The sequence below is a fragment of the Danio rerio genome, chromosome 16, assembly GCF_052040795.2.
Source record: "Danio rerio strain M-AB ecotype USA chromosome 16, GRCz13ab, whole genome shotgun sequence".
NCBI lineage: Eukaryota > Metazoa > Chordata > Actinopteri > Cypriniformes > Danionidae > Danio > Danio rerio.
The window spans coordinates 50,160,943-50,176,454 of NC_141036.1; the positions used below are offsets into that span (position 1 = coordinate 50,160,943).

General features: G+C 34.2%; 1 protein-coding gene across 49 annotated transcripts in view; it reads right to left on the bottom strand.

The window, feature by feature from the left end:
• rims2a (regulating synaptic membrane exocytosis 2a) overlaps positions 1-15,512 on the bottom strand; it is a 317,393-nt gene that overhangs the window by 65,188 nt on the left and 236,693 nt on the right. For all 49 annotated transcript variants that reach the window (XM_087287955.1, XM_087287950.1, XM_087287942.1 and 46 more), the window contains 2 exons: positions 6,110-6,213; positions 2,954-3,120 (listed from right to left, as the gene is read on the bottom strand). In XM_087287955.1, coding sequence (XP_087144081.1) covers positions 2,954-3,120; positions 6,110-6,213 — 271 coding nt within the window. The remainder of the gene's footprint in view (positions 1-2,953; positions 3,121-6,109; positions 6,214-15,512) is intronic.

A 15,512-nucleotide genomic window follows, 5' to 3' on the forward strand; every position in this document is an offset into this window, starting at 1 on the left:
TCAAAAGCTAAATATTTTTTTCATTTAAAGCAGATGGATGTATTATGAAATTCATAAATATTCATTGAAAATATCATTATCATCATTATTATTATTATTATTACATATTTTTACTTTTTTGTGTTATTTTATGTTTTATGAAACATTTATGTTATTTAAGATTTTCTCGGCACTCCAAAAATAGTTATGCTGTTTATGCCGCGTAATATTTTTTGTAGAAGTTGTGGTGACTTTTTTTGGACTTAATAATAAAACAGCTCAAAAGATAAATATTTTGTATTTAAAGCAATAAGATTTATTACAAAATTAATACATATTGATTTAAATATCATCATTATTATTACATATTACATAATTTAAAAACTATAATTAAGATCTTTTTGGTGCTTCATCAATATTTATTAATATTTATTCTAATTATGCTGCTTAATATTTTATAGGAATTTTAGATTAACAAAAAGCTCAAAAGCTCAATATTTTTTAAAAATTATTTGAGAAATAAAATATGCAGTAATGTTTCTAAATGAAATTAACAAATATTATATTAAAAATCATTACATATTTTAAAAAATATTATTAAATATTTATGTTATTTTATGTTTTATGTTATTTAAAATATTTGTTAATTAAAATTTTATTGGCGCTCCATAAATATTTATTAATATTTATGTTATTTATGCTGCTTAAATTTATTTTTATATAGAAATCGTGTTTTTTAATGTTTTATGTTATTCAAAATATTTATGTAATTTATTAATATTTATGTTATTAATGGCACTTAACCTTAAAAAAATATTAAATAAATATATCTATCATTACCAAGTTTTTCTTAAAAGAGATCCAATTTTTGAAACACTTTTTGTACATAATACTTTGAATAACTAATTTCTAATTAATTATTTCTCTTGTCTTTGCAAGGATAACAGAACAGAACATTTTACTAGTTATTTTGTATGATACTATTCAACTTAATCAACAATTTAAAGGTGTAAAATTCTTGAAGGTGGCTAATAATACTGACCATAAAAATAGTTTAAAAATACAATAAAATCACAAACTAGCCAAGACATCTGTCTTAGATGAGAGTGGATTTCCTCCATGCCAGTTCACACACAGTCAGCTATTTGCCACCAAACTCACATAAATACAATCAAACCTTAAAAACACTCAGATCCAGACGATGAAGAACCCTAGAGGTGCTTTTTCTCTCAGGCCATGAACACACTGTAGATTAATATGACCTGCACTCCTTTTCAGAGTTCAGATATTTACAGGAGTGAAAAACTCATTCTTTAACTAAATATAAAATGGAACAATAGAGATACAGTATGGGAAGTGTTAAGGGTAACGCATTACAAGTAACGCGAGTTACATAATAATATGGTCTAAGTAACGAGTAACGTATTACTCGAATTAGGCTCTAGTTTAAGCTTCTACAATGAAAGTATTCTCATAATTTTGAACACATTGAAGAAAGGTAATGGGAATTGTCTCAATGGACAATGATTTTACGTCACTAATAAGACAAAAAGTACAAAAGTATCAAACACATTGCTTTAAACTTTTGTTAACCTGTATATACGCCATATTTAGCTCAAGGGTCATTCTCAGAAGATAACATTAGAATTATTATCATTTTTTATGTGATTTTTTTAAAAAGGTAAATGTATGTTACAGTATACCGTGTGTTGTTAGAAGATCATTTATCTGTTTATTACTGATTTAATCAGCTGTAGTTTAAAATTACGCTAGTTTTCTCTTGGGGTTTATTATACTGTCTCTGTCCCCATCTTGTGGATGATTATTTTCAACTGTCTGCTCAAAAATAGGCTAATGGCCACCGACGCCCTGTCTCTCTGAAATTATAAATATTTAAAAATAAGCACTATCCTTATAAACTGCATAGTTGCAATCTAAACAACTACATTCTCTACTAAAATGCCTCAAAAGTACATTATTTGTCAAACTGTAGAGTGTCCGCATGTTGCTGTATGTGGGCGGAGTAATACACAAGGGTGAAGAGGCATTACGAGTGCTATTACAGGCAGAATATCGCACGGCTATCAGCCAATCAGATTCAATAACCAGACAGAACTGTTGTGTATAAATACAGTTGAAGTCAGAATTATTAGCCACCCCTTGAATTAAATTTTTCTTCATCAAATATTTCTTAAATTATGTTTAACAGAGCAATTTTCATATGTCTGATAATATTTTGTCTTCAGGAGAAAGTCTAAATATTTTTTTGTTTGCTAGAATAAAAGCAGTTTTTCATTTTTTAAAAGAAATTAGTTATTAAAACTATTATGTTTAGAAATGTGTTAAAAAAAGAAATTGGGGAATAAAAAGGGGGGCTAATAATTCTGACTTCAACTGTATGTACACACACACACGCACGCATGCACACATATATATGTACGTATATACAAGCAGTGACTTTTAATATAATTGATTATATTAAGAATAAATAAAATTAAGAAAATAACCTTAAAAATACTACAGAAATTTAAAAATAGGAAACACAAAACGTTTTCAAAACCAAAATTATACGTATTTTATACTATAATAGCAGTGATTTTTTGTTTGACTGAGAAAAAATATTATTTATTTTATATTGGTAAATTGAAAGAAATTAAAACAATAAAAATATTATTAATATAAAAATATTATTAACCTTTACATTTTAATTTTATATGTTTCTCTTCTTTTTCCATTTTATTTAATTATTTAGAGTTATAAAAAAGTTTTAGTTATTATAATATTGTTTTTACACAAATCTTAGTTTTCAGTGATTTAAACGATTGACACCTCTGATTCTTTACAGCAATAAAACCTGAAGATTTGACTCCTGTAAATACACGCAGTCGTCACTTTAAAAGCATGTGCATGGTGTAGATGGCCTGAAAGAGCACAGACTGTGGCTGAATAGTGATTTGTAGAATCTGCATCTCACCTGATCTTCCTGCTGCCCCGTGGCCGCTCCGACTGGACAGAGATGTAGCTCATGCTGCTGAATCGAGATGCACTGCTGGTTCTCGACACAGCGGACACGTCGCTCACATCACTGTCCGAAGACTTGGCCGACAGGTTTTCTCCACGCTGAGGATCCCTGCCGGAGCGCTGAACACACACAACACACACATACACACAGGGTTAGTTTGTTATGTCACTTTATGAATTAATTCTGTTTTTTTTTTTTTTTTTGTTTTTTTTTTGGGAAGTGTTCTGTGTTTTTTTTCTGTACAGGAAGCAGACCATTTTTAAACATCATGTTGGCTATTTTATTAATATATATACATTTTTTATAATTTTTGTACAATACCTTTTTATTTTAATAGTTTTATTACAATTTATAACTATATTTTTAAAATTTATTTATATTTTATTTTTATTTTTAGATTTTATTTGGCATTTTATTATTCGGTTTTAACTCAATATTTCACTTTATCACTCAATTTGACTACTCTTTGCCCAAAGCTTATTGAACTTATTGCCTAAACCTTTGAACTAATTTGAACTTAGCTGCACTTGCAATAGTACCACAATGACACTGCTGGAAACACTGCGCTCTTTTCAGCCAATCAGATAGCTTAGCTGGATCTGAATGATCATGAAATAAGCATGAAATATATTTGGTGTCCCACTATCAAAAGACCCATACGCGGGTCAGTATGCTGAAATTCAGCACCATGTACGGCTGCTTAGACTTCTCTTTTTGTCCTTTTAAGCCAGTGGTATGAAAAGCCTCACACAGCCCTATGAGTTCTGCAGAGTTTTATTAAAGAAGATAAAGACAGGATTTGTTTGCTCTGTCTAGGGTAACGGCGCCATCGGATATTTGATAAACAATGTTTATAACCATCATAGAAGACCATGAACACCTTACAAATAAACATGTTACATAAGATGCTATAATACCTCTCCACGTCTGTCCGGGACAGATGAGCAGGAATACCTTACTATAAACACACCGACTTCTCTTTTTAATGATACTTGTCATCTCTTTACGAGAGCATTGCGTCCAATAGCATCATTCATTTTCCAATTGTTATATAATTATGTTTTTGTAATTTTTTAATTATAAACATAGTAGTGATAATTAGTATTTATAATCATGAATAGTAGATTTATTTATTTATTTTGAATGCATTTATTATATGTTGTTGTTGTTGTTATTATTATTATAGTATCATTACAATAATTATTACTTAAAATAATAGTTTAAAATTGTTTAATTTACTGTATAATTTTAAGTTTTTTGCAATTAATTTCTTATTGTATATTATACTTATTAGAAGTTTATTATTAGTATATTTTATATTTGTTTAAAATGCTGATATGAAAATTTAATATTAATTTATTTATTTATTTAAAATGCAAATATCGAATTATTATTATTATTATATGTTATTGTTGTTTTTGCTGTAATCAAAAGTAGTAAATTATAATGTTAAATTATTTTTTATATTTTAGGTAAATTTTGAGATACCTTCATAATAATAATAATTATTATTATTAGCGTTGTTATTATTATCATTATTATTATTATTATTAATAATAATAATATTATTTGTTGCTGTAATAAGGTGTAGTTATTTAACAATGCAGTAAATAAATACATGAATAAGTAAATAAATAACTAAATAATCGCTGTGGAGCAGTAGGTAGTGCTGTCGCCTCAAAGCAAGTAGGTCGCTGGTTTGAGCCTCAACTGGGTCAGTTGGCATCTCTGTGTGGAGTTTGCATGTTTCCCCTGCGTTCACGTGGGTTTCCTCCGTGTGCTCCGGTTTCCCCCACGAGTCCAAAGACATGCGGTACAGGTGAATTGGGTAAGCTAAAATTGTTCCTAGTGTATGAGTGTGCATGGATGTCTCCCAGTGATGGGTTGCAGCTGGAAGGTCATCTGCTGCATAAAACATGTGCTGGATAAGTTCCCGATATATTTTGCTGTGGCGAGCCCAGATTATTAAAGGAACTAAGCCAAAAAGAAAATGAATGAATGAATGAATGAATGAATGAATAATAATAATAATAATAATAATAATAATAATAATACTAAAAATAATAATAATTACCATTATTGTTGTTATTTCATGAAAAAGGAGTCATCATTTCCCCCAGCTGATATTATGGCTTTGAATGAGTGGTTGGATAAAGATGTAACAGCTACAGTATATGACATGTATTACACCTGTTAAACACTTTTAACTGACATTAAGTGATGCCATTGATACCACTGGTTGCATTATATATATATATATATATATATATATATATATATATATATATATATATATATATATATATATATATATATATATATATATATATATATATATATATATATATATATATATATATATATATATATATATATATATATGAATGTATGTATATAGAATAACACCTGTAGTATGACCTTTTATGTCAAAATGAAAACTGACTCACGATTTACTCACCCTCAAGTGGTTTTAAACCTCTCTTAAGAGTATAAGGGTTTATTTTGTCACTAAAAAGGATATTTAAAAGGAGAAAGCTGAAAACCTGTAACCATTGACTTCCTTGGAAAGAATAACAAATTCTATAGAAGTCAATGGTTACAGGTTTTCAACTGTCTGCAAAATACAGTTGAAGTCAAAATTATTAGCCTTCCTGTGTTTTTATTTTCTTTTTCAAATATTTGCCAAATGATGTTTAACAGAGCCAGGAATTTTTCACAGTATGTCCTATAATATGTTTTCTCCTGGAGAAAGTCTCATTTAGAGTATTAGCCCCCTTAAGCAATATTATTTTCGATTGTCTACAGAACAAAACCACTGTTATACAATGACTTGCCTAATTACCCTAACTTGCCTAATTGCACTTTAAACCGAATACAATATCTTGGAAAAACAACTTGTAAAATATAATTTACTGTCAGAAAACAAAACAGAAATTGGGAAAAATATACAGGAAGCTTATAATTCTGACTTCAACTATCTTCTTTTGTGTTCAACAGAAGAACCCAACTCAATCAGGTTTAGCACAAGTGAAGGGTGTGTACTCTAAATGATGACATTTTCAAATTTGGGTGAACTGTCCCTTTAAGAAAGCGATAGTGTTTGCTTGCCTTGTGATAGTCCTGCTCCAGTCTTGAATCGGAGCCGGTCCCCTGTTTATATTTGTTCATCTTCAGCTTCATCTGCCGCGTTCGCTCCTCAACATCCTGAGCACCTGCAGATCACACCACACACCTGTCAGATAAACCTTAATGGAGGAAATGCTGGAAAAAAAGTGCCTCGACATGTCAGCGAGGCAAGAACACGACAGATCTGTGCAGTTTGAAAAATGAAGAAATCTTTCCCTTCAACGACACTAGCTTTGAACGACAACTTTTAATTAGCATATGATCATACAACACATCTGTCAGCTTAAAACAACACTGTTAATGAAAAATACACTTAATCAAAAAACTATTTATTAGTAGAATTAAAGTCTGCGTGAACTGAATGTTAATGTACTTCCACTTGAAACGGAATATTGAGTAGGGGCGGAGCTTATTTGTGCATCATTCCCTTGTAGTAAACAAAGAGCTTAGAAACCCCGTGATTCCGCCATTTTGGATTGAATGCGATCGGCCATCCATTGGATCTTATTGCAGTTGCGATGGCAAGCAGGTGCTTTGTTTTTTTATTTATTTATTTATTTATTTAAAAACCGCACTAAAGCTGAGATACAACCTAAAAGACAACAATAGAACACTTACTATCACAAACATCAGCACTTCTAATAGTTTATTTTACAGACTTTTAATATGCTGTTTCATTCTAAAATGGCTGCCACATGATACTAGCGGCATCTAGTGGCTGTTTCCCAAATTGCACTAGAGTGTCGCCTCTTGGTTGATTCTATGCTCTTTGTAGCAAACTGACGTTAGGGGGCGTGGCTAAAACTAGTGTGCCTAAAGCATCAAACTGATGTAAAAAAAGGAGAACAGCCACTCCAAAGACACAAGCCAATGCTTTTTTTCACAGTCTTTTAACTTGCATGGATTAACTGTTCACCTAAAGCAGGGGTCACCAATCTCGGTCCAGGAGGGCTGGTGTCCCTGCAGGGTCTAGCTCAGAGGTGGGCAAACTCGGTCCTGGAGGGCCGGTGTCCTGCACAGTTTAGCTCCCACTCTAATCAAACACACCTGCTTATAGATTTCTAGTGATCTTGAAGACACTGATTAGCTTGTTTAGGTGTGTTTGATTAGTGTTGTAGCTAAACTGTGCAGGACACTGGCCCTCCAGGACCGAGTTTGCCCATCCCTGGTCTAGCTCCATCTAGCCTCAACACGCCTGCCTGGATGTTTCGAGTACAACTAGTAAGACCTTGCTTAGATTGTTTAGGTGTGTTTGATTAGGGTTGGAGCTAAAATCTGCAGGACATTGGCCCTCCAGGAACAAGTTTGGTGACCCCTGACATGAAGAATAGCAATGTGGTTTTATCTTGTAATTGCTAGAGTGTTATGTGTTTTTAACTGTATTATGTGATCATTAGTGTATAATAAGCGGTTGTTCGGGTGTTTTAGGTGGTCATTGCTATACAGTTGTTAGGGTGACTCAGATGGCTTCAGCATGCAGTTGCTATTGATGTTCTGTCTGTTTTATTGTATTATGCAGTAACTATGGTATGATCTAAGACAGGGGTGTTCAAACTATGGCCCGTGGGTCGCCTGTGGCCCACAATCAGTTTGGCGGTCACCCATGAGGCTTTTTATAAATATTAATAGAGTCTGCCTCGCTGTACAAAAATGAATGTAATTCAATAACTAACCACTGGGTGTTTATCACATGCCTTCAATTAGGCAGTATTTCCTGCCATGACGTAAAACAATCAGACTAAACTGAATAAAACTTTTTGAGAGACAAATAGGTGACTGCAACGTTGTGCATTTCCCTACTATGTCCGAAGTTATCACGAGTAATCCACATGCCAACATACCGCGGAAAATGAAGAAATACGCAACAGCACTCGCATCCCTCATTACAGAGTTTAATCTCCGTTTTCACAATTTTTCCACTATGGATTATGACATAAGGCTGTTCTCAACCCCTTTCTCTGTTAACATAAAAGAGGACGTACAGGAGGACATGCAGCTGGAACTCATTAAATTCCAGTGCCATGATTATCTTCGAATTCGCCACCGGCTTCTTTCACTGTGTGAGTTTTACAAGAGTTTGGATTCATCCAAATTTTCCTTGATGAAACGCCTTACACAAAGGATGCAGAGTCTGTTTGGTTCCTCATATATACGCAAGTAAACATTTTCAGTGGTGAATCTAAAAAAAAGTTTATTGCGAACCAATCTAACTGACAGCCACCTCTGTGATTTGCTACTTGTACTACACAACTCAGTTCTGACTCGGCATCAATTTTGAAAACGAAGGCAACACATCACTGTTCACATTAACAGAAATTGTGAGTTAAATATATAATATGATTTTATAATCATAATAATACACATACTACACACATTATATGCGTCTGTGTGATTTATGTAAAATTTGGCCAATTTTGTTGCATCTGGCCCTCGGCCCAAAAAAATTGGACACCCCTGGTCTAAGAGGATGCTATAGTGGTTTAGGTGATTTCAGTATATTGCTATGCTATGTTCACACCAGACGCGGTATGCGCAGATAAATCACGCTATTCGTGCGTAAATAGACGTGTGAACATTTTGAGTTTACTCGCTTTATACACACGTCAAATTCACTTCACAGCAGATGCGGATTTGCATCATGGGCAGGGCTTCTGTCTGCCCGGTGAGTCTAGCTTTGTTGCTAAATGGTTAACATAGATTTTATTGAGAGAATAGCTGGGTTTATGTGCTTTATGAGGGCTGAAAAACAGCGTCGATATGTTTGGAGCCGAGTCCACTAGACCCTTTCAGAGGTGCACCTGAACTGTGAGCTTGTCAACTCCTCTAGAAACTTAACCTTGATGACGTCGGGTGTTAACGCAGCATTAGGGTGGAATTCACCCGTGCAAACATGTTTGATAATCTAATAACGATATAATTTGCAAATATTTGAGAAATGTTGCAAAATCACAGTGAATTACAGCAAAAGTGCTGAATGACCAATCAGAGTGCTAGCCTTAGCTGACGCCAGTTATACATGCTGAATCTGGTCAACTTGATCCAACATTAACTCGACAAGAGGTGACATGATGGCCTGATAAAGCCAACAACAGACCGTCTTGTCCTTTAGGTGGCTTCAACATATTGCTATGCAGTTGCTAGGGGGTCTTAGGTGGTTTCAGGATGCAGTTGCTAAATGTCTTTTATTGTATTATGTGGTCACCATGGTATGATCTAAGTCAGTGTTTCTCAACCACGTTCCTGCAGGACCACCAGCTCTGCCCATTTTTCAGGTCTCCTTAATCAAACACACCTGATTCAGATCATCAGCTCATTAGCAGAGACTGAATGACCTGTAATGTGTGTGACACAAAGAAGACATCCAAAAGATGCAGCGTTAGTGGTCCTCTAGGGACAAGGTTCAGGTTGTAGTTGCTAGGGTGTGTTTTATTGTATTATGTGGTCACTATGGTATGGGATAATTTGTTATTACCGTGGTTTTTGTGATTTCAGCATGTTGCTGTGTGGTTGTTAGGGTGTTTAAAGATGTACAGATGTTCAATGTGTTCGCTCTGCCGCCGCACTCACCATCGCGGAAGTAAATGTGCCTACAACTTTTGACCACTGTGTGACGCTTTAACCATAGACTTTGTCAGCTAGGCTCAGACTACAAGAGTTTTAAAATCCTAACCGATTACAAAATCTGGTTGCAGTGCACAGGCAAGGAGAATCTTCGGCGGTTTTATTACCTCAAATCTTAAACGTCATAGGTTTTTTTAAGGACCATGTCAATAAAGGCTTTTTAATATTTTTTTCCAAATTTTTTGAGTGCCTTGGACTGATTTTTGCTGTTTATTCTGATGAATCACTTACCCAAATGGCACAGACACATTATTTAAGCTACATCTGAGCACTTTTTGTTTGATTTTGGATTTTTATAACATTAATTTTGTTATATGCCAGAAAAAAAAACTGTAATCTGAAAACCACATTATGAAACTTGTTTATAGAAGAAAGTAATATAAACTTTGCAATCTTTCTGGTTAAAAGACAACAAGCATAAACTTAAACCAACCATTTGCACAAGCAAATAACAAAGTTTGTTTGTGGCACCGATCCATGCAGAGCAAACTACATCTGTCTTTGTCAGAGCAGGTGCCCTAAATGTCAATAGCAATTTTCTTTTGCCAATAGCAATTGTGCTGTTGAGTAATTAACATGTTCAGCAATTACCCAATGATTAGTGCTCTCAGAATCATTAGATTCATTTTGGATTTAATTGCAGCGATGAGGTGAATTTAATATATGCACATATGTGTTTTTTTGTTTTTTTTGTTTAATAAATCATAAAAATGTCACAGTCAAAGTGCTTTCAGAATGCTTTGCATCTTCTCTTAATACACAATACACACTCAACAGCTTTTAATCTTTGTTTCAGTATAGCAGTTTAAAAGGCAAAAGCACAAAACACACTTCATCCTCTAACTTCTAAGAAAAGAGCACACAGGTATGATGAAAAGTGCACAAGAGAATAAAAGTGGATGCAAATTAAAGTCACAAAACCATAAACAGCTTCTAAAAGTAGCAATGATGAAATGTATCTGCACTAAAGCCATCGTGAAGCTTCATTAATTCCAGCCATAACCAAGAACTGTCTGGTTTGAGATTCTGGTACAAAATCCCAAAGTTTATTTTCAACAATATTCAAATATGAAGTGTGATTTTAATTTTTATATTAAAAAGTGCATTAAAGCACTTCAAAAGTCTTAATTTTGCTCTTTAAAAAATAAAATTTTAAAAACAAATGTTACTATGCAAGGATGCAATAAAATGTTCAAAATTGACCGAAAAGATCTACAAAAAGATTTATTTTTCCACCAATTACTGGTGTTTTCTTAGTATTCGCACAAAATTATATATAAAAAAAAGTCTCACATTTTCTTTAACTATAATGCTGTTTTCAACATGGAAAACCAGCATACAAACATGATTTCTGTCTAATATGACATTGAAGATTAGAGGATATTTACTTGTACTAAATGACATTTTAACATATATTTAAATATATATATATATATATATATATATATATATATATATATATATATATATATATATATATATATATATATATATTCTAACACATACATAGCTGGGTCTCATTTCAGAGGCTGCATCCTCCGAATGATGCATTCGAAGGGTGCTGTGTAATCACGGTATGACGAAGGCTGTCTTATTTTAAAAATATGAAAAAATAATTATATATAAAAAAAATTAAGGGCTCCTTTAAATGCAGCCTCAAAATGTGTCCTTCGTTTCCCAGGTAATAAAGGATACAACCGATGGAACCTTTGTGGCTTCGAACATCCCTACACTAAAAAAAAAAGTTTTTTTTTTTTTGTTTTTTTTTACTTGTTCAAACTACTTAATTAAAATAAGCTGGAACAACAAAATTCTTGAGTTTTCATTGGGAACACTTAATTGTTTTATGTTCAATCCACATAGATTTGTTTAAAGTGTTAAGTTAACTTAATACAGAGTAGATTAATTGCACACTGATAACTGCAGGGCATTTTAAAAAGAAAAACCCGGATTAAATGTATGACTTAGGTTTATTTTGCTTTGAAATCTAAACACGTTAAAAAATAAAGAGAGTATGAAATGTCCCACTAAAAAGTGATTTTATAGCCAGTTTACATGTTTATATGTACATATATGGATCAAAGGAAATATATTTCCAGCTTCTGTAAGCTTGCTTTGCCTTCAGATCTCTTCAAATAAGTTTAAAAAACACTTTGAAGAACAAAAAGTAATTAGATCTGTCCCATGTAGGCTAGATCGTCTCATTTCAAAATACTCGGTTTGGCTGGTGTGGACTTCGAAGGACTCACCTTTGAAATTTGCATCCTTTGGAGGATGCAGCCTCTAAAATAAGACACAGATCATGTTGAGCACAACTCAAACAATTCCACCCTTTTTTAACATAAGAACAAAAGGAATGGTACATTTATAATCATGATTATAGCTGGAGCTGGTAAAGGAAGCCTGAGCTTCAGAGCAGAAAGAAACTCCTACGATTTCCGATCAACAAAAGTAGGTCACTAAAACAGTCATAAAAAGAGCAGTGAAGAAGAGTGATGGGTTTAAAAAGCCAGTGAAGACAAAGAGTAGAAAGAGATGATGTTCGCTTTTCAAGCACAATCCCAGCGTTTACTCCTCTACAGTTTTTACACTTACATATTACTACTTACAAAATGATGACAGCTGCGGTAGAATAAATGTGTACTGCAGGCCAAACTGATGATGCCTGAATCTTATAATATATGCAATAGAGATCAAAATCAGTGATTTTGAAATCACTGCTTAGTCAAGATTATCAGTTGACCGAACTCACCGCTGTTTACTGACTGTAAACACAGATGCATTGATGGACTTGCTCTTCAGTTTTTAACCACTCAGTAGTGATTATTAAACCACACTGAACTGAGCTAAACTGAACTGAACTTAAACACTGAAAACTGGACTGACACCATTTCAATTTACGATGATCTTCTATGTAAAGCTGCTTTGACACAATTACATTGTGAAAGGGCTATACAAATAAAAGGGAATTGAATTTAATTGAATACAGGGACACTGGAGTATTTTAAAGCCACAAAGATCAGCTGGTTTGTCTATAAGCTGACATACGAGCGATTTGCTGATAAATCATGGCTTTAAAACGCTTCAGAATCAATGTAAGTGTGTTTACACTCAGTAAACAGCGATGAGTTCGGTGAACTGATGACCTTCACGGCCAATCACAGTCATTTCTGTTGAGCATGTCAACACAATGCAAATCAGCGCTGCTTAAGAACGAGCTCCACAGAGGTCAAATATTAACGGGAAATGGACGTTTTTAAAAATTCAGTGTTGACTGGTATCGAATTCCAGTTTAGGCCCGTGCACACCGAGACATTTTTTTGCTTGCTTTTTCCATCAACGTTTAATGCCTCGTGACTATATAAAGGGCGTCAATGTGATTGTGAACACCAATGCACAAAACGCCAGGCGCAAAAGTGTCATTAAACAAAAAACGCCTCATGCTCATTTTTTTTTATTTGACGCGCCACGTTAAAACCTTCTCCACCAATCAGGTTGGCACTTTTGTTCACGTGCACAGAGCTGCTTTAGTTACAGTAAACAGCAATTGGAGGCGCTCAAGCGCAAAACTGTTAATGCGAGCGCACATTGAAGAAGATGCCCAGAGGCGATATGAACGTGGAGCTGCTTATTGCTCTGTGAACAATAATCATTTCTTCATCACTAGAGCTGGAGCTGCTGCTTGAACCATCTATGCTTGTTTGAGTCACTAATAACTTTAATAACAAGCGTGTGAACTTCCTCTCATCTTCTTCTGTGTTACAAGCGAGTGTCGAAAGCTTAAAGTTGTGTAGCGCCATCTAACGTCAAGGAGTGATTTTGCATATTCTTCTGCTTGACGCCAGTAAAAATAACTTGGGTTTGAATGCGGAAAAATGTCTCGTAAAAATGCTGACAATAAACGCAAACGAAAAGCGTCCCGTTGTGTAGGAGCCTTTGCGCCAAATATATGCCTATTACATATCCATAACACACTGTGATATAGCCTAGTTTGCTAGCTCATTGGATTGTATTGCTTTCTCACTACAACCGAACCGCTTTAGAGTTCCTTTCAACTGAGCCAAGACCACGCAATCTCAGACCGACAGTTTTGCCGTAGATCACGACCCAATTGCGGGTTTCACATATGCCCAAACAAACTGAGCTAATGGGACAAACGCACCAGGTTCTAAAACATAACTCTAGGTGTGAAAGCAACCTAAGTTTGTGTCTATATTCAATCAGTGCTCGGTTTTTGGGCGAGCTGTTCTTTTAAGATGGCGGTGGCTGTTATTCTTCCAGCAGGTGAATGGAGTGCGACAAACATAGAGGAGCTTAGATACGCGTGGAGAACGAGGAGAAAAGCAAAGCAGAAGAAAGGACAGACCTGAGTTTGTCCGACTGGGGGAGTCCGAGTCTTCTGGGGGTGAAGGGTGTGAAAGGTGAACGGGTCACATCACAAAAATGGACAGACAGACAGACAGAGGAGAGGGTTGTGAGAGGAGGAGTGCAGAAACAAAGGACGAGACACCAGGGGCAAAAACACATGGGAGGAAACACAACAACAACAAACAAACAAACAAAAATGAAAGAAATACAACACGACAAGCAGATCAAAGCACAAACCACAAGATTTAAATTCAGTCAAACAGAAGGAAAATAGCATTTAAGGAGAGGAAAAGAAATATCAACACTGTTTAGAGGATAAGGATGCAGAGCAGTCAGTCCTGCTTAAAAATAAAGCCTGAAATGCTAGAAGAGTGTTAATAGCATGCAGACAACAATGATTTTTAATACCTGTGGAAAGAAAGAGAGAGAATGATCCTGAAGAGAAATAACTTGCTATATTATTTGACAAGACCGGGTCCTGTTTGGATTCTTAAGAGATATTGATTGATAACCTGTAATAATACCCTAGCAAAAACAATAAACATTTGTTGCACAAAACTACTCGGTCTGATCTCATAAAGAAAAGTTTGGGAAAAATTTTTTTAATGTTCACAAAGAATGCATTAAGTTCAAAAATCTGAGTAAAAACATCCCAAAAAAAAGTAGTGAGCTTAAGAGGCTTCGTTCAACAGACATAAAAAAAAACCCCACCAAGCTTTTTAGTATGTATTTAGTACAATACAAAAGTCAGAACCCTCTGGACGCACTGACGGTAATTCGCTGAGTGAACAACATCATTGAAGTAACATTAAGAACTTTTATTTAGTTTAAAAACCAATTTGCAGGCTTTCATACTACATATCATTTGCAAAAAATAAGAAACGTTTAATGCATCACACCTTGAATGATGCATAAATCTGTAAATGACCATAAGCTTTACTTCCATACAATCTCATCACATCCAAACAGGCCACAAGTTGCACATTTTACATTAAATGTCTAAATGCATGAGCGTTAAAGGAATGCCACTAAAACAGCTAAAGCTAAAAAACACCACTTGATCTGACAGACTGCCAACATTCGTAAAAAATACAACACAAGATTGTACAAAAGATCCTGAAAAAATATCAATGAAAACATTCTGTACGCTAATTAATGAACAATTTAAAGAGGTAATGGAAAAGCAGTGAAGTTTATTAATGAACTAATTTCAGGAGGATCACGTGCTTATGATTGCTTACAGCTGGTCCTGCATTATTCAATTTATAATTCACCAATCAGACAAAGTTCCATTTAACATCCATCTTCGTTTTGAAGAATCCCCCCTTCCACCCCTACTCCTCCTCCTTTCCTAGATGGGTGACAGTGGCCCAGTGGTTAGCACTGTTGCCTTACA